General features: G+C 46.1%; 1 protein-coding gene across 5 annotated transcripts in view; it reads left to right on the forward strand.

The window, feature by feature from the left end:
* Window positions 1–19,898, forward strand: part of TIAM1 (T-cell lymphoma invasion and metastasis 1) — a 156,299-nt gene that overhangs the window by 59,091 nt on the left and 77,310 nt on the right. For 3 of the 5 annotated variants that reach the window (XM_010585274.1, XM_010585275.1, XM_010585276.1), the window contains one exon: window positions 12,649–13,628. In XM_010585274.1, coding sequence (XP_010583576.1) covers window positions 12,660–13,628 — 969 coding nt within the window. In that variant the 5' untranslated portion in view covers window positions 12,649–12,659. Of the gene's footprint in view, window positions 1–7,284; window positions 7,358–12,648; window positions 13,629–19,898 lie in introns of those variants that run through there. The other 2 variants (XM_010585273.1, XM_010585277.1) reach the window with 1 other exon arrangement.

Below are 19,898 nucleotides of genomic sequence, written 5' to 3' on the forward strand. Positions count from 1 at the left end.
AGTTTGGGGATGCAGATTCAAAATGCCTGCTGACTGGCACATTTTTAAACTCTTTGAATTTTGCTCCTCAGATACCTCAGACGTGGTGATTCACATGCCTTGCTCCCCCGTGCCCTTACTGAAAATGACGGCAAAGCATTCATTTTATTTTGAGGCCACGCTCAGAGCTGACGGGTTTCAGCTTTCCATCACAAAGCTACCTTAGCCTGACTTTTGGTAGTTTTGGCTTTTCCTCTCAAAAAACATTTGCTGATTGGTCCTTTTCCCCACTCCATGGCAGGGCTGTGTGGTCCCTGCCCGCTTCTTCCCAGGGTGGAGGCTCACCCTCTGAGCCCCGAGGGTGTCTTCCCCCAGGATTACCATCTCTCATGGGTTTTGCCCCCTCTTAATTAAAGAAGCAACACCCAACGTGCGGTCTTTGGTGTTGTGTGTTGCTCCCATGGGGAAGAGCTATCAGCAGGAGCTGTGTCAGGAGATGTGATGTACGAGTTGTGACTAAAACCGGTAAACCCAGATAAACTTAGCTGCGGCGCGGATACATCTCTGTGACGGTATTTGAGTGATCGGGTTCTGTCGGGACGTGCAAGATAAAATCTGAATGCTTAATTTAACTTTGACAGTGCCAAGCTGGTACAGACCAGCTGAGTTTTGCATGAATGTTTTCCTTTTTTCTGCGTGCTGGAGAAATGGTGAGGGCTAATACTATGGTAATGCCAGGCTGAGAAACCTGCTCTGTTGCAGTTGATATCATCACACCAAGTGAAAACAGCAGTCATTTGGTCATATGCTTGCTTGCCTCTCCTCCCAGGCTCTGAATAAACAGTAGTTGTAATTCCCAGGGTCGGGTTTTGTGAAGCAGGGCTGCCTCTTCACCTGGGGCTCCTTTTTGTTTCTCCCGTCCTCTCCGGCAGCCCCGGCGGGAGCGCTCAGTGCAGGCTGAGGCTGGTAGTCCTGTTGGTAGTCCTATTTTTTGGCCTGGGAGAACTGCTGTCTCAAGCATCTCCACCCAGCCCTGTCCCACCAGAACAACCTGGCCATGGCATCGCCGACATATCAGGCAAGAAGCTTTCTTATTTTCAGGCAGCGTGGGATGTTTAACGTGTGCTTTCTGCTGGTTAAATGTGGGGTTCCTCTTTGGAGTCACCCAGTGCCCTTTTAAATTGGGGATATGGCCATGTGGGGTCTTTCTGCAGTTGATGAGAGCGCTATATTCATGCTTCACAGAGAGGAAGAGGAGCTATGGGGAGTCTCCCCAGGGTGCACAGGAGACAGGCTGCCAGGGAGGAACTGAGCCCTGCTCTGCAGTGCTGCAGCTGTTGTCCTAGCCTGGCACACCAGTCCTGGTGAAGGCTGAATCTTGCGAGGTACTGATTTAAAAGTAGGAGCTCACAGAGAGAGGTACTGGTACCAAAACTTTTGCAAGGCATGCTATAAACTTAAAAGGACATCCTCTGCTTCAATACTTTTCCTTATTATGGCTCCCTTGAGGCCTCAACATGGAAGTTGTTACTTTTACATCCTTTCTACTAATTATATAGCATATCTTATAATTCTTTTGTACCTCAGTGAGGTACCTCATTCTCCGTCAGAGAGAGTGTGACCAAAATGTGAAAGCTAGTCTGATCGTGCATTTGCCCGTGTTTAATTTGCCACCCATTTTTCTGTAGACCTCTGGAATCCCTCCCCGGTACTTAAGTCGGGGTATCTAAAATTAGATACTTGTCTTCATATCTCAGGCACCATCTTAATGATCTGTGTGAGGTCTTTGGCATTGCTTGAAAATCAGATTACTTACCTCTGTGCTTAAATGAGGATATACACTGAATGCTTCCTCTCCAATTCCGCCCCCCCCCCCCCCCGCCAATTATCAGCTTTAATTTTTTTCTGCAACGTTTTAATACTTCACATCCTGCCTCAGTGGCTCCCCGGTCACTCAAGCCAAGGGTTTGAATTTTTATTGCCAGAGACCATGGCGCTGGGTGGTTGTTCTGTGCGTGCGTGGTCTCCTGTGTCCTGCTCCGCTTCTCCCTCCTGCCCATCCTCGATTGTGCCGTGAATGTTCTGATGGATCTGTTCCAGGCTCTGTCTCCTGGTCTGAACATTTTCTTGTTACTTCTGAATAAAGTTTTTTTAATGCATTTGGCATGTCCCATCCTCATTGTGTATCAGCAGTTCTCTGCTCTTTTGGCACAAGGAGAAAGTCTTTTTCAAGCAAAGTGTAATAACAATAAAGTATAACCTAAAGGTAAATAAACAAACTGCACCTTATTTTTATTTCAGCCGCATTTTGGGTATTCTTTTTATTTTTTTAAGTAACACATAAATGCACACGCAATCCTCGTAGCTACCTTTCTCATTCTTGCCCTCCATGGAGGCCAAGTGGTCTCCTTCTTCCCTGCAGCTCCCTTGTGGCTTAGTGCTGGCTGCAGCTGCCCAGAGCGGGTTATAAAACCCCTCTGCTTCCCAGGATGCAACACGCAAGCTGCTGTTCGTCTGCCCCACAGGCTCCAGGGAGTTGCCCTCGTAGCTTCCCATAGATTTGCTTATGTCTGATGATCTGAAATTAGAATCCTTCCCCTGCTTTGCCCTCTTCTCTAAACGTGTAATACCTTGCAGATTTCCCCTAGGGAAGAAAGGGGGATTTTCCCACCATTAAAAATAAAAGGGAATGGAAGGAGGAAGACTTAAAACATGTTCAGATACTTGTAAAAATGATTAAAAAACAAACAAACCCAGAACCATGTCAATTATTCACATCCCCTCGTATAAATATAGAAACCCTGAAGAGGGGGCTTTCCCTTGGGATACCTGCTCTTCTCTTCCATTAATTTATTACCAAGGCCCCACAGTGCTTTGTCAGTGCCATGCTTCGGTTTTGTTTTCTTTAGCTGTGATTTGGGGATGGTTGACTGTTGGCTATAGGGAGGTTTTAGGTCTCATGACAGACCTTCCTCCCTCCCTCTCTTTTTGCCTTTTCTTCCCTCCCTTAGAAATTCTCATAGGTGTGGTGCTACAGCTAGAGGAACAAGGCTTCCCACATCTTTCCTTTATGACTTCTCCACAAAGAGAACGTGGGTTTATTTTTCTTTCCCCTCCTCTTCATCTGGAGCGTTCACCCAGCATTGTTCTTCTAACCATGACAGACACAAAGATTCTGTGTTCGTGAGAAAGCTGCAAAGAGGTTTTGCAACTCCAGCTCTGCTGGCCAGCTCTTGCGGATGCGCGGATCATCCTCCCACCCTTGTCTGGATGGTCACTGTTGTCAGACTCCAGTTTCAGGAGCAGCCATTCTCTTTGTCAGGTAGTATAAGCCGTGGTTGGTTTAAAATTAATTTTTCTCACAAACAAAAGGTTTCTATAACATTTTATATGTTGTAGAAAGAAAACACAAAAAGGAGCATGTTTGTCATTTATTTTCACTGGTTTAAAAGTCAACCAGCTTCTGTAATCTGCTAGAGCAGGTCTCTGATCTCAGTGTTGTATGTCGTTTCATTGAGAATGGGGAAGCTTGGAGCATTTCTGAATTACATTTCTGAACCCATGCGTGCACCCAGCCCTGTCACAGAAAGTCCTCTCAGACAAAGATCTGGGCATAGAGCAGCCTCTGTCCTGCCATCCATCCATCCATCCATCCACCCACCCACCTATCCATCTCCTGTGAGTTGCAGTGTTTCATGTTGTGGAGGACAGCCCAGGGGTATGGAATGGTGAGAGCCAGAGTTGTCAGGACAACAGGACCCTGGAGCATACTAGAGCATTTACCTTCTTCTCAGGGTAGGTGATTTGATAGATTGATTTCGGCAGCAATTCATATTAACTAGAGGTAATAAAGGCTAACAAAATGTGGCCTCCAGTTATAAATAAAGGGCCTGATTCTCCATTTCAGGAGACAGGATCGAACACTGGAGTTACAGTGGTGTGGAACTGGGACTGTGGGTGGGGAATACAGCCCAGAGCCACTGATTAATATTAAATAGTTTCTGTATGAAATGACTACTGCTTGCTGTCGATGTATATACATCCTGATGGTTTATGGTAGAATTACCAAGGGCTTCTCAAAGCTGGATGAAGATTTGCTTAATGACCAACTGATCTCACATCTGCAGTTGCATTTGGAATCTGACAAAAACAATGCATCACGAAATCAAAAAGTAAAAATAGAATTGAAGGAGAGCTGTTGTCCTTCTAGCCAACTTTTCATGTTCATTGGACAAGGGGATATACTTGCATACTAATTTTTTCTTGCTGGAAAGGAAGCCTTCTGCTTTGAAAAGGAGGCTTTTAGAAAACTACAGCTTCTGTATTTTTCATCCATTAATGTTCATGTCAAGTGTCTGCAAGCAAAAAGAAAACAGGTGTGCTGCTTTTTTTCCTAATCTCTTGGCATTGCAAACTGCTCCCAGCATGTGAAAGTCAAACCTCTCTTTGCTGTACCTAGAATCACAGGTAGCAGATGTGATGAATAACAAGGTGCTCCTTTAATGTATTCTGCTTCCCTACTATGCATTCATTTAATCCATTCATGGTGGTTTGCTGTGAGCTTCCTCAGTTTGGATTGACTTAAGTTGCTGTGTGATGAGCCCTGTGGGAACTCCTTGGCCTGATTTTTCAAGGCACTGTTTTGTGGCTATGAAATAAATACAGCTGTGCTACTTCCAAACCTTCAAAGAACAAGAGGAATTGCATTGACATACGTAGACATTGGCATACATGCATGCATACGTGCATCATAGATGTATATATATGTGCATACGTGTTTGCAGGAGTCAGCTCTAAGACTGAATATTTTGTCTTAAGCATAGAAGTTTGAAAATCTTTATTTGATGTTTCTTTTTTAAGGAGATGAACTGTTCCATGTGTGAGTGTGTACAAATATCCATCTGCCCTGAGAACAGTTACTGGTGAGTTACTGGTGGTCTGAGCACATGGTCAGCTTCCCTGTCGATTAGGCTCCACTGACAGAGCAAGCGTCCACAGGAGCAAATGCATCCTGTGCAGGGAAGTGCTCTGTGCTGGGAAGCAGGCCATAGGGCTGTGCTCATGTTTGCTTCTGCCTTTCCTCCTGATGGAGGAGCACAGGCATCCCCTTTTGCCAAGACCTTGACGGAGGGAAGTCCTTGTCTGAGGCTGCTTCAGCGCTGCAGACCTCCAGAATTTCTGCTGCAGAAGAGCCTGGGCTGTTGGGGTGAACCGGGAAGCATGGGGGTGAGGACCGTTCCAGTGCATATTCATGGCAGACAAAGAGAAATATGAAAAACTGATGTTCTTCTTGAAAAGTATGACTTGGTGTCATTTGGGAAAGACTCTCCAAGTTGTAAAAGTTAATAGGAACAAAGCTTTTCAGGAAAGAATCCATGGGTAGTGATAAATGCTTCTCTTTTGGAGGAGCTGTGCATGCACAGTACTCATCTGTGTCAAAGGATATTGCCAGCCCTTCAAACATACTGGAGTGTAGTGAGGATTTGGATAATGTAGTATCCAGTTGTAAACATCCACTTTGGATCTTCCCACGTTTTTAACAAACGTGTGCAAGAAGAGAATGATTTTTCCTGGCGGAGCACAGGCAGTGTGTAGAGCGGGCGGCGTTGTAGTTGGTTTCTCACAGAAGTGACCAGAGTTTGCTTCAGCCCAGAGCAGATTTTTCTCAGTTACAAATTCCTCAAAAGCTGCTTCAGGATGGAAAAATTGATAAAATGCTCAGCTGCATCTGTTTTTTTCTTCTTTTGGACAAGTTTTCTGGGGCAGCAGCAGGTGAATCTGGGAAAAGATGGTCGCAATTCCTTTTTCTTTGGAGGTGAGGAATGCGCATCGCAGGGCTGCTCACTGTGTGGTGGATGCAGGTGGGAAGTCTCATGCCTGTAGGACCTTGCTTGTCAGCAAGATTCTCGTCTTGCAAATTATTGGCAGCTGGCATGGTAATGAGTCCATTTCAATATAAATGAGCTTCATTTTATTAATTTCTGCTAGCTCCTGAGCAATTCATGAACTGCTTTTCAGATCTCAACCAACAGCTTGGGGGAAGAGGGGGAGGTGGGGACCGGAGAGGGGAACATGAAGGAAGAGAAAGAAAATGAGAATGTTTTTAATGTAGAAAGGAGCCGGTGACTCTCATCTCTTTTGAGAATCCAGCCAAGAGTGAGAATCACAATTTCCCCACCAAGCAGCAATAATAACATGAAGGGCATCATTAATCTCTTCCAAGGCTTTTGTGCCTTGAGACTTTTGGAAAAGTTTATAATTCTCAAAACTCTGCATGCAGAGTTTCTCAAAAACTGCATGCAGTTTCACTGCTGGTGTTTGGCCGGGAGAAGGGGGAATTGGGTGACTTGAGAGCTGGCTTGGGCAGCGTACCCAGCCCTCCGGTGAGTTGGTGGTTCTTGGTGTCTCACAGGACTGGACCTTGAGCTGGTATACTTGCAAGGGAGCTCGCCAGTGGTATCAGGCTGAGAAAGGGCTGGAATTTGGTACCCACACGAGTGCATGCATGTTTGTAACTTGAGGACTATTCTAATGACTTGTCTTAGGTCTAAATAAGCACAGACTGGTCTCCTGTATCTTCACCTTAGTGAATGCAATTAACCTGATGATCCTTTCACTGTGCACAAAAATGTATGTAAATGCTCTGCCCTACATGTCTGATTTGCCCTTGAAAAATATTAATGAAATCCCTGCTTGGATAACTGCCCTTTTTGTAAATTAGACAGTCTGCGCAGAGAACTCTCTGAGGTCTTCCATTTTCGGGCCTGTTCCCTGGGCAGTTGGGTCCCCCCTTGCTGCCAGAAATTAAACCCTGGTTTATTGGAAGATGCCTTTCTTGGCTGTTGTCTTCGGACACAGGTGTGGTTTTGGACCTGAGGTTTTCTAGCCCTACCTGAGACAGACCGTCCTCAGCAGGGGCATGTTAATGTCCATGGGGATTTTTATTGTACAAAGTGGTGGGAAGAGGAACTCTTCACGTTCTGTAGTTTGGGCTGGCGGTGCTTGACTGGGTTTTTCATTTATTCTGCCATCATCACATTTCATCATTCAAATTTAAGCACAGCATTCGCATGCTGTATTGCACAGTGTTTCGTAGGTAAGTGATGATAACAGGACCTGGCAGAAGATGTCCTCCTGTATAGCTGTTCCTGCTAACCCTTTGTCTGATTCTTTTTTTTTCTCCCCTCTTTCTCCCCAGGTTTTTGGCATATAGTCATAGACTCTGACACGAGAGTAATGGAGTCGCTGAGTGGCAGGTGCTGACAGCTTCTGCAGTCCCACTTAACTGTTCATTTTGGTATCATTTGCAATTCTATACCTCTAAATGCCACAGCTCTCTTGGGGAAGGTTGCGCTGGATACCAGTACTGCCTCGGAAGGTACATGTGTGTCCATATATTTTTCTTTAGGAGTTTGCTATGTTGTGTAATGGTTCACGGGAGGGGAAAAAAATGGATAAGCTGCATGCGGTTTATGGTCACACCCGTTTAGCAATACAAAGGAATTTGAACGGCTATCAAGCAGCTACTGATGACATCCCTTCCTCCCTCTCTCCTCCTCTTATTTGAATTGCCTGCAGGGCCTTTTTGGAGTCCATCCCATGCTTTAACATATGCAAGAGCGGCTTACAAAAAAGAAATGGCTGGTTAAAAGGTTTTGATTTGAAAACAATTAAATATGCTGCTGGAGTTTCCAAGAAACTCAAAGACTTACTGTGGAATTTCAGCCTCTCTCTTGCCCTTTCCAAAAAGCACATTTTAATTACAATAAAATGTGTATGTTCACACTTGGTTATTAGTCTTGTACATTTTTCTGTGTGGTTTTGTGAGTTCAGTAAAAATCTTTGTTGTTGGCTGGCAGATTTTAGCAAAAGTGTATTTCTGTAGGCTCATTGCTCACTGTGGATTTAATAATTGTTCTGGTTCTCACAGCCTTCAAGCTCTGCTCCAGGAGAAAAATACAGATTTGTCACCAGGGCCTCCCACTAGAATCTAATTTTAAATTTGCAATCTGTTGTCTTGTGAGGTGCTTCAAATTTTGTTGGAAAGTTAATATATTTCAGATTTTCTTCTGGAATCTAACAGCCCAACTTTTTGCAAGTTTGCGAGTTAGTAACTTAGGTTTAATTGAGATGAGTAATTTTGGTTTTGTAATTATTTTAAGAAATATTTAATATCAGGAGTAGAGGAAGAGAAAGGAAAATGACTTTTCAAAAAAAATTACATTCTTTGAGGGGGCCGTCATCAGCAATCATCCAGAATGTGATTGCCTTTTTGTGGAACCATTTAATATAAGACTCATCCAGCAAAAACCCAGCAGTTCAGCTAGAGGTCAGTCTGCTTGTCTAGGGTAGCTGATGTAGGGAACACTGTTTTTTCCAAAGTTTTCCTGTGGAATTTGTGTTCTCCCTGCTGATATCCTAATGTTGATATCAATCTTAAGTTTTGGGTTAAAAAAAACCCCACAACTCAAAGCCCTGTACTGTCTCTTGATGTGTAAGCTGGCTAAAAGGTGACTTTCTGGGCTCCTTGAAGACTTCCACAATTTTGACGTTTTCCCTGCTCTGAACCAGGAAGGAGCAGATCTTCTGGGGGAGGGAGCCCTTTCCCAGAGCAGCTGATAGCTCAATGGTCAGGTCACCTCTTGAGGGTGTGGAGGAACAAGTTGCCACCCCTCGTTTGCCTGACTTGGGCTGCAGATATGAATCTTGATCTTCCGCGTCTTCGGCAAGCAACTGAGTCACTGAGCTGGTGCCTCTTCCAGGAGACGTGCCTGTCTCCCTGCATCGGTTTTCAAATCTCTCCCTCTTGGAGTGGAGGAGCCTTTAATCAAAAGCGGTCTATTCCCACGAAAAGTTTGGGTTTTGATGAATCAACATTTTCTGCTGAAAAATTTCCAACTAGTTCTGCTTGCAGCACATGGTCTGTGTGCGCTAATCTCTGCTACCTTCAGAGAATAATTCAGAACAGATTTCTGACACGTCACAATCCTTGGTTGAGCGCGACAGACCTGTTTAAAGCATCCAGATGTGTCACACTTGATTTACGTTGTATCCTGGTGGTACCTTGATAGGTCTTTAATGGTCACCTTTGGATTCAGCGGGTGAGCTAACAAGGGGAGCCTTTGTCCTACCAGCATTTGCGTGCAACTCCCACTAACATTACTCATTTTCTTAATTTGATACAGATTTTTTTCACTGAGTGTGCTAAATTCAGTTAAGCTGTAGACAGGCAGCATCTGGCAGTCGTAGCTGGAGCAGTTTAAGACATTTCTGCCCCAGGGTGTCTGCTGCTACCCCTGGGAGGGGGAGGTTGGGGCTTCCCTCCCCCGCCCAGTGCCTGCTCCTGCTAGCTGAGGGTACCGGCATCTGCTTCAGTGCGAATTCACATGTTTCAGGGCTGCCTTTCCACATCTGCCTGAGCTGACCTAACAGCTCACTGCTGCCAAAAAATGGGGGAGGTGCCACTCGCTGTCCCCTTTTCCCTGGCTCCCACATCGCCCTCAGGCCGCCCCCATCCTTGCCCCACTGTGTCCCCAGACGGGCACCCTTGTGCTGCCTTTGGCACGTGCCAGTTCACCTCACTATCTCAGCAAAAATAAACTAATAAAGTCGTCTTTTTTTTCTGGATTTATTTTCTGCTGTTTTAGTGGACTTGGCTGCATAAGCACCTGAATTGGTTCAGGGTAACTGGTGGAAATGCTCAGCCAGGAATGCAGAGAGGAGGCAAAAACAGGGGTGAGAAGGTAGGACGGGGGTCCCTTCCAGGGGGAGCCATCGGTCTTGGGCACCCCGCAAATGGTCACCCTCAGCTTGACCCGGCAGGGTTGACTGTCCCCACCTGAGGGGGGCTCAGCCCGTTGTGCCCTGCATCTCCCAGGGGAGATGGCCTCTGCTGGGGGACAGTGACAAACCATGGGGATGGCACTGTCTTGCATCACTGCAGCTGGATCAGCTGCACCGTGTCTGCCTGCAGCCCTCTTGCACCCACCACACAGCATTCGTGCAAACCTGCAAAGGAATGCCGGGGAAATCAGTGGGATTAGGGTAAGGCCTCTTCCTGGGTGCAGGAGTGAGGTATGGGCTAATTGTAGGATAGATAGCCGTCTGCGGGATTTGCAAATGCGTTCTCACCTGAAGCGCCAATCCACGGAATTGAAAAGGGACAGCTCTTTACTTAGAAGTCTGACACTTCTTGCCAGTATCTAGCAGATACTTCTCATTGTGTGAAATCACTCAGTAAACTTTCCTGCTGCCGTCTGCAGAGAAAAGACTTTCCTCCTTCCATGGGAGTGTTTCTAGCAGCGGTATTTCCTCACGGGGTGCAGCCTGAGCTGCTGCTCCTTTCCTCGCCGAGTCACTTGTGGTTCTCTTACTTTTTCGCTGGGTGAAATTTTGCCCGGTGTGCACAGAGACTACGTTGAGGTGGTGGCACAGGGCTGCTTTCCGTAGCCACGCTGCCCAGCGTTCTCATCAGCAGGTGTGCCTTGCTGTGTGGTGTGCGGGGGACGCTCCTGCCCTTCGGCAGCTCTGTTTCTGAAGGTAAAGAGCCACTCTTCATCATTCAGGGTTTCAAGAGGACTTTTAAAACTTGCTCTTTCTCCTTAGATAGGTACCAAAGTGATGGCTGCATGGCTGGAGACTGGGGATAAATGGCTGCATGCTCTGATGGGCTTTGCAGCTGGTGGAAATCCTGTCAAAAGAAAGTGCGGTTAGAAAGAATCTCAGAATCAAAGCAGCTAAAAGCATTACCCTGAGAGGGTTTCTTTTGCAAGATGGGGAGTGTTGAGGTCTGGTTTTAGACATCAGCGTGGAAGACAAAATGCAGATTTTGTGCTTTAAAATGTTTTAGAAGCAAAAGCTAGCTGATGTTTGTTTTTCACTCCAGTCCATATCGAAGGGCTGTAGCTTTTAAGGGATAATAAACCCTGTCTAGGGATTTATAATGCTGTCATATTTTTTAGATTAAAATCTGTCCTCTCTTCAGTGCATATATTTTTCTAAACAATGTATGGCAGTCTCATGACAGTCAATGGGAGTTCAGGCATTAGTTTAGCAGATGTAGGGTATTTCCTGGTATAGTCTTCACATGCGATTATATTTATTTCAGATACAGAAATGCCCAGATATTTATGGAGGTGCCTGTTGTGCCAGCACTGAACAGATTTTTAGTCTCAGACACGACCTACTTTTAGCTGGGTAAGAAGAGTAGAGAAGTGCAGTCCTCTGACTGTGGTCAGAAGTATCACTGCAGAAGTTCATTTCTACTGTATGTACCCAGGGCAGCCCATGGCTGAAGTGCTGTGCCTGTGTTTAGCATAATCGATTCCTCTCTTTCTGTGTAATTTATGTAGGTCTAATTCAGTTCTGTGCAGCAGTGATAGCGTGTATTTAAATAGCAAGGGAAAATACAGAATCCCATTCATTCTGCCAGCATCTGGCTCAATACCCATTGGTGCATCCTGTTAAAGGAGAGGAAATTGCCCCAAGAAATGAAAAACTCCAGATTATTTTACTGTCAGGGCAGCTTTTTTTTTTTTTTCCCCAACCAAGACTAATAGAAATACCTCAAAATGAGGAAGTTTTGACTTGGAATTTTTGTTCAAGATTTATGGATTATTTATCTAGATAGAATTGTCTTGCATGTAATTCAGGGAATGGCCATGTACGTTAACATTTACTTTTCTTGTTCTTCTTCTTGCTCTTTGGCCAGAAGGAGCCAATACTACTGATAAAATATTTCTGACATTTGTTGAGTGAGATCACAGACCTCAGAGTGTTTTCCAAGGTTGAATCCAGATCATCACTCCCATCTTCTGGATGGGAAACCTGTTTCACAGTGGGATGTGTGCAACTGAATAATGCAGGAGGCTAGGTACAGACGTGGGGACAGAAACCCATCCCCTGCATTCCAGCTCAGTTTTCCCTTTGCTAGATCAAAGCACTTAAATCTAGCTCTCTGCTTTAGAGTGAGTAGGAAGGAAAGGTTATTTTTGTATAGTCTGAGTCACTCATGCTAATTTATTTTTCATAATATGGCTTTCTTGTGTGGGGCTCTCTGTACCTGCTTAATGTTGCACTGTTTTTTTGTTCCAGAAATCAAACCTATCATTAGCTCGCTGCTGAACAGTTGAATTTGTACTTTGCTATTTGGTGATTCAATCCACAGTTCCTAGCAAAAAGAAAGTGAAATCTCAGATAAAGGTGTATATCCATCTGCTTTTTGGCATCTTGTTACATGCAGATAAACAATAGCTGTTGATTTTTTGAGTTTGTAGGGTTGTTAGCTAATGCTAAGAGTCAAGTGAACGTGTGCAGAGCTGAGATTGCCAGTGCACTTTGGTGGTAAACTGTCTCCACTTCACACCAAGCTTCAAGGTTCAGTCCTTCCCTCTTCTGCACTCTTCATTTGCACCAGCATGGCTATCGTCAGGCTTTTTCTTATGTACTGATTTAACTGAGTTGCATTTATAAGATTGCTGGTATGATCGCTTAATTAATTCTGTGGTATTAGTTGCCACTGTTAAAGCATGTCCTGCGAGACCCTGTGGAAGCTGTGGTGTAGGTTTTGGGACAGGTTCGTTAAAAACAAAAAGTACTGGGGCGTCCATGTGTCTTCTTGCCTGCGTGTTTGGTTGCACCTTTAACGTTCCCCGCTCTCTCCCCTTGCAGACTGTGACGCCATGGGAAACGCGGAGAGCCAGAGCGTGGAGCACGCCTTCTACGGAGACAAGCACACCAGCCTGGGCCGCAAGCACACTTCCCGCTCGCTTCGCCTCTCCAATAAAGCCTCTCGCCGGACGCGGCATGCTTCTTCCGGAAAAATTATCCACCGTAACTCGGAAGTGAGCACCCGCTCCAGCAGCACCCCCAGCATCCCCCAGTCCCTGGCGGAGAACGGCCTGGAGCCCTTCGCCCAGGAGGCCAACCTAGAGGACTTTGGAAGCCCCATCTGGGTGGACCGCGTGGACATGGGCCTGCGGCCTGTTTCCTACCACACTGACTCCTCCGTCACCCCCAGCGTGGACAGCAGCACCGTCCTCACCGCCGCCTCCGTCCAGAGCATGCCTGACTCGGAGGAGAGCAGGCTCTATGGGGACGAGCCGCCGTTCTTGGCGGAGGGTGACGGGAGGTCACATCGATACGCGGCCAACGGGACAAACTTCATGGAGACGGCCAGCTTTAAGAAGAAGCGCTCCAAATCGGCTGACATCTGGCGCGAAGACAGCTTGGAGTTTTCGCTTTCTGACCTCAGCCAGGAGCATTTAACAAGCAATGAGGAAATCTTAGGCTTGGCCGAGGAGAAGGATGCCGAGACCACCCGGGGGACAGAGGCCAGTGGCAGCCCCCAGCCGCTGGTCGCCTGCCAGCGCTCCAACTCTATGAGTGACTTGTATTCCCCCAAAACTCCGAGTGCTACAGTCAATGGAGGCCCGCGAAATGCCTTTGGAGGGTACTGCCGGAATTTAGTGTCCGACATCCCGGATATTGGGAGCCATAAGTTGGCATCGGTTACTGCTGAGGATGCGCCTTCCTACAATAATTACAATACGCTGCCTTGTAGGAAATCCCACTGCCTTTCCGAAGGGGCCACCAACCCACAAATTAGCCATAGTAACAGCATGCAAGGCAGAAGGGCGAAAACTACTCAGGTAAGGCAGCTTTCTTCTGTGTAAAATGGAAGCGTGTGGCATTTGCTAAGCTGTGTCTGTAGATAAAGGTATTCCAGGTTCTTCCAGGCTCTGTTTTCCTTCAACACCCCCTTTTCAAGAAGAGGGCTGTACCCAGGAGAGAGCTGAACTAACTGGTCTCTGGAGCTGGCTTGATCCCATCTCTGCTCCCTTCCTTATCTGCAACTCTGTTTGGGCCTTTTCCACTCTTCACTGCTTCTGGAAAAGATAAATCTGCATTTGCCGGCTAAAGAGTTTCCTGCGTGTTTTGCAGTGCTGACGGTGCCTTTTTTTCCAGGGTAGCTGCCAAAACCGATCACTCCACTCGGGGAGCTCATACATGCTGGTTGTGTCTCCCCTCTCTGCCCTCCCTGCCCCATTGCCCTCCCCTGCCTGCACACATGCAAGCACTACTCGGCCTTTGTGGCTGGAAGCAAAGAAGAAACCTGCGAGTGTTTCATGTCCCCTCTACTGTAAACACTCGCTGGACTGAAATTTTACTCTTCTAATTAGCCGAGGTTCACATCTGTGCAAAACATTACCCAGAAACAGTGCTGTCCCCTTGCAGGAGACTGCCAGCCCTGCAAGTTGTGGCACTCACCCGCTGTAAACTGAAAAATGATGGGGGATGTAGACGTATAGAGAAGATGCTGCTTCTCCTAGCCAAGGAGGACATCATTCCTTTCAACATTCCCAGACAGCACAGAGCCAAGATGAGCTTTTCTATCTGGTGCCCCTCCTGTGCTCCAAACACCAGTCCTGGTGACCTTTGCTTTGACTGCTGCTGTGGGGTCTTTATTATGTTTTGGTCTGCCTTTCTTGGCTGTGTTCTGCCTGATTGAGTTACACAGCACTGGCTTGCACTGCAAACAGCAATTCTGCTTACAGTTAAGTGGCAGACTACTCATATAGCAGGGGAAAAAGGAGCTACAAGTCTGCTCACCTGTACAAGCCCCGTGTGGCATACACATTGCGTGCATACTGCACTCATTTTAAGTTCATTCGTCTGGCTTGCTGGACCTTCTAAGAGCAGTGGTCTAGCCGCCTAATGGAAGATGCTGGCTGTGGCGTTTTTTACACGCACTATTTTCTGGCTGTGGGCACCAGCTCAGAAACACGGCTGGGGGACACAGAACAGCCTGACAGTGCAGGTCAGAGCTGTGCACCAGATCGCACGCTTCAGCAGCTCCCCTGATTTCATTGCGTGGTTTCTCCTACATATGCCATGCAGCGTACACACGCTGCGCCATGTGACCCAGAAAAAGAAAAAAGCAGCACGTTGCATCAAGGTCGGAGGCCGGCAGGCTCACGTCCTGCTGCTGGGCTGAGCTGTTGGCAGGACACCAGCATTAGAGATACCAGGCTGGGCAGCGTAAGTCAGGCAGGTTGCAGCATGCTGCAGAGGAGGTGTGGGACTGCAGAGGTGCAGAGGGCTGTTGGAGGGCGAGAGGAGCGTGTGCCCCCCTGTCGGCTGGCACTGACTTGTGAGAGCTGATGGGAATGGGTTGCTGAGTGACTTTCTGGCTGTGCTTGATCTTTGGAGATACGTTGCTTCTAAATATAAAAATGACATGCTAAAACAGATGCTGCAGAATCCCACAACAGCAGCTTTGTACTTCAAAATCAGCTCTTTATTTTCGAAGGTATTTTTATGGTGTGAGTGCAAAAACCCTTTGGTGCTCCATCAAGACAGTGCAGGATAAAAAGCAAGAGAACAACAACAAGCAAAAAAAAGGATGTTATTTGGCAGCCTTGAATGTAACAGCTTTCATGGAGATTGTTAGGTGCCACTGCTGCCTCTAGCCCCCTTTCAAGTGTATTTAAGAGAGAACAGTGTTGCTGGTGAACAGCAAAGCATTTGTTTTTCTTCTTGGTACCTATCTTGGAATTAAGAAGATTCCTCTAAGGCACTTCGTGAAAGTCACAAATTTGCGTAGCATTTTGTGAGGCCTCAGCCATATCCAGGGAAATCACTTTCTGGGGCTGGTTTCACTAGATGTATCTCCTGAGCTTGGAGACGGCGGCTATAAGGAGTCTCAGCAGTGATTATTGCCACGTATAAATTGAACAAAATTAAAGCTTTGGAAAGGTCAAAATTCCTTCCAAGTCTTTAATCCTAGCAGCATACAGTAAGATACTTGCCAGCAATGAAGTCATGTTAGCCCAAGCCTACCTTTAGCAGGCTTAGGGAAATGACTATTATTATGTGTTTGATAGATAGAGCGAAAAGGAAGTCCAAATTTGCACACAAAGTAAAAGGACTAGTTCCTTGGTGAACCTGATTAGTTGGCTTTGAATGGGATGAGAGGACAGAAGCTACCAACCTCTCTCTGTACCAGGTCCCCAGTCTGACAGTATCTCAGCACTTTGCTCATCTTTGCTCGACACCCCTGGTGTGAAGTACAGCGTGATGGTTACCCTACCTGAGGTGGTGGAAGCTGAGGTGTAGAGCTGATGGCCTTAACTGCTTTGCTGTTAATGTGCTCCTTGGCACTGCGTTGGTCTGTGCCAGCTGGTAGTTAGGCACAGTTTGGGAAATTTTGTTTCTCTCTGCCCTTCCCAGTCTTTCAACACTTTCTCAATGGGCTTCACACTCGTCATTACCACCTTGAGCATTGCCCCAGAGCCTGCCATATGTGTCCTCATGCTGTAAAACATTTCATGCTATAAAAACAATTTAGTAGACTGAGGCAAAACTTTCATGTTTTTTCCAGCCTTTTGAACTGCCTCCCCCCATCCCAATCCCACAAAGTAATAGTTATGTCTTAGGGCCACAGGGGCACCACACATAGGTGACCCAGGGCCAAGTGTAATATGGTGTTGGACGCAGTTTTCCCTCTTGGCCTCCAGGCCAATGACCTGTCAATGCACCTGTGTTATTTAACAGGGTAGCTCCTTTGTTCAAAGTCACCTAACTGAGCCTCATAGCCAGGAGTGAGGTTTCTGCCCAGGTCACCATTGCCCATCCTCACAAGAATTTGGGTTTGTATTTGCCATTGGGTTTTTTTCAGTTTTTGGAAAGTTGTAGCTGGGATATTTGCATGGTTTTTTAGTCTGACCTGCCCTAGTGCTAGAAGTACTGGAAGGTCCTGATGGTCACTTGTAGGTATCTTTTGACTAGTCTAGTTCCTAAAGAAGTCCCTGAAAGCAGAAGACACCAAGTGCAGGGTAAGTCTGAGACCATAGCAATGGGCTTGTGCCCTTGTGTTTGATTCCCGAATCCATCCGCTGTTACATGCATGTTCAACTCCACGCATGTACATCATCATATTTTCTGTATGGGCTAAATTTATTAGAAGTTGTCAGTGGCTGTAATTTTTGTGATGTGCTGATCACTGCTACTGGAAAAATGCATCCTTGAATGTGTCACATAAAGAAGGTGCCAGAATCACAGCCGTACATGTTCTGTTATAATGCCCTATCCATGGGTTCTTTACAAGTACGTGGTTTACATTAAAGAAAAAAAAAAAAAAGGAATAAAATCTCTCCCTTCCAAATTTAAACCTTAAATTGAACTGTGGGAGTTGCTTTCCACTAATTGAGAAGGAGAGCTTTTTAATACTGGAGAGACAATTATATTCAATGTGCATAAGCGATTAATATTCACAGGGTGGCTTTGGGGCACCCACGCAGCAGTTCTGTTTTTCGTAACATTTTAACATTAAGGGTTCAGATCTGCTGAAGCGAGACTTCCCAGAGAACTCTGCTGGGATCATGTTTGGCTTTTGGTGCTGATGATGTAGGTGGAAAAAGCTTAATTGGCTGACATTTTCACCCATTTTTGCTTGAAGGGAGACAAGATCTGGATGGATACAGCTTGTTCTGACTGTGGGTTGTGAGATCCCCAGGATCCTACAACCTGCTTGTTGGGATCCAGATTTTGTGAAATGGCTAAACACCTGCCTGCAGGAGACTCCCTCCTCCTCTCCCTGGTGGATGTTCAGAGACAAATGTAACCCCATGCTCCCCTGCTGCTATGAGCCCTAAGTGAAGTTTCAGGAGGGGAATTAGGGAATGGAAACCTTGAGACAGGGTTTTGTGCCACTTCCAAGCCCATTGTGCCACCTCTTTATTTCATGTTCTACCTCTGTGGATAATTTCTGACTGCTCTTTTCTTTAGACCATCAAATGGGGGATAGAGCCTCGTGTAGGGCAGGAATGTGTTTTGACGTTTCAAACTCCACTACAAGGGCAGTCAGGTGAAGACGTCCAGCACGTACAGAAAAAGTTCAGTCACGTGGCAAAATCCTCTTGCCAGGCCATGGTGCCAGCAGCGTGTCTGTTCATGGGTGTCTGCTGCAGATTGCCATGAGCGAGCTCTACCTGATGCTGGCTCTGGCCCTGCAGGTCTTGCTCCTCCCCCTCCGGTTTTCGTGATGGTTGAGGTCATGATGGCAGTGGCCATCAAAGCCAGAGACCTCCATGGGCTTCCAGTGCTGGTATTTGCTTTGTGGGGGAAGACATTAGGTGTAGTTCCTAGTAGGTGTGAAGCTATGGGTGGACCATCTTTTCTAGGGGAGTGATGGTGTTTTACAAGCAGTATTTAGAGCACGGCGTGACGCCTGTGTGCATTAAAATCCAAGGAGACACAGTGGCCAAAGCATTTCTGCATGGTCAACTACTCACATGCGAGAAGGGTGGCTCATTCCTCTCTGAGCTTTACACCCCGATTTGTGATTTCCTGCAGAAAACTCAATTCCAGTGTTAGCATTACAATGGTGCAGTCCAGGTTTTTTACATAACTTTTGAGAAGGAGTAGCAAGAAGATGTCCCTCAAGTCTGCAGGGAAAGTAAAGTTTTTTTACTGTGTCCAGTCCAGTGTTTGTTGTGAAACTGAGCAGGGGGAGAGTGAACAAACTTCCTGCCTGCCTGACTTGGAAACCGCGCTGCCTTCAGCGCCAGCCCCAGAGTATGTCCTTGGCACGTTAAATCCCCTTTTGTCTGATTTTCAAGTTTATTACTATTTTTAGGCATCTGTAGGTAGCCTGAAGGAATTTGGGATCTCAAGCCTTAAAAAAAAAAAAAAATCCTATATAAAAAAATTTTGCAGAATATGCAGGAGATGAAACCAAGGTTTTTGTGGGAATTAGAACAGGATGTACAGAGAAAACAGTCTAAAATTAGAATATCTTTCCAGTCGATATTATTTTTTTACCATCTCAGGGAATTTTATAACAGGTTATAGTGTTTCATTATGCTCTGTAGGATGGCTAAACTCCAGAGAGCTGATACTTGTTTTTAAGTTGTGTAAAACTTTTTCACAAATGGTTTTGTGGCATAGAGGATATAACCTCAAAATGTAAAAGGACCACACTGGGTCAGTCACATGAAGGCACCATCCAGCCCAGTACCTTGCTCCCCAAATACCAAGCGCTCAGGAAAGGAAAGAAAGAATCTGGCATAGTATGGGGTGAACTTTCCTTTAGGGCATTCTTCCCAATGCCAGAAGATTAGCGATTTGAGTGTTCCTGAGTGAGGAACGTATCCAAGACTGTCGGGTTGACCTGCCCCTGTGAATTCTCTTTTCTGAAATAATTTTATGCTTCTGGCTTCAACGACATCCTGTTCAGTCTCTGCATAACACTTGTGACCTTACAGTGTGCTCTTATAGCCCTCCTTGGTCATCGATTTTCCAGTCAGAGTATCTTCAGCAGCTGAAGCTCTGCTCCTATTAAAGTAATTCTGTACATCTCAGTCTGTAGTCTGGAAAACATAGCTATTTTCAACCTAAGTATGATTCTTAATCAGATTGACCCAGACCTTTAATCTTAGTTGTTTGAATCCAGATGGAATCGAGGAAAGAAGTAAAGACAAAGTCTAAATTATAATTAATCACACATAGTTTAGTGAATGCCTAAAAGTAAGATGTTACTGGTTTTCAGCAGTAGTGTGCATCTCGCTGATTCGAGCCCCTGTTCATGCAGTTCCATAGTGCCTTTCAGATGGAGGTTGTTCCCAAGGTCTCAGATAATAGCCTGAGCTGTGCTTCGAATCTCCAAAAGCTGGAGGTCAGATGGTTTGGCTTGGGTGATTCAAGGGGCTAAATCCCACCAAAGAGCACTGGTCAGCCGGTCACTTTGCTGAGCCTCCAGGCAAACAACCTTATTAAAACCAAACATCTCTGTTTTCAGCTACTAGCCACAGGGCTCCAAGTTAAAGGAAGGAGTGGAAATGGGCTTGGGGGGGAAGGGGTAACCACTCGTTTTGGTGGCAGCCCAAGCTTGCACCAGTGTAAACTGTTTGTGAATCCGC

This window comes from Haliaeetus leucocephalus, unplaced genomic scaffold, assembly GCF_000737465.1.
Source record: "Haliaeetus leucocephalus isolate CR32 unplaced genomic scaffold, Haliaeetus_leucocephalus-4.0 Scaffold93, whole genome shotgun sequence".
Lineage (NCBI taxonomy): Eukaryota > Metazoa > Chordata > Aves > Accipitriformes > Accipitridae > Haliaeetus > Haliaeetus leucocephalus.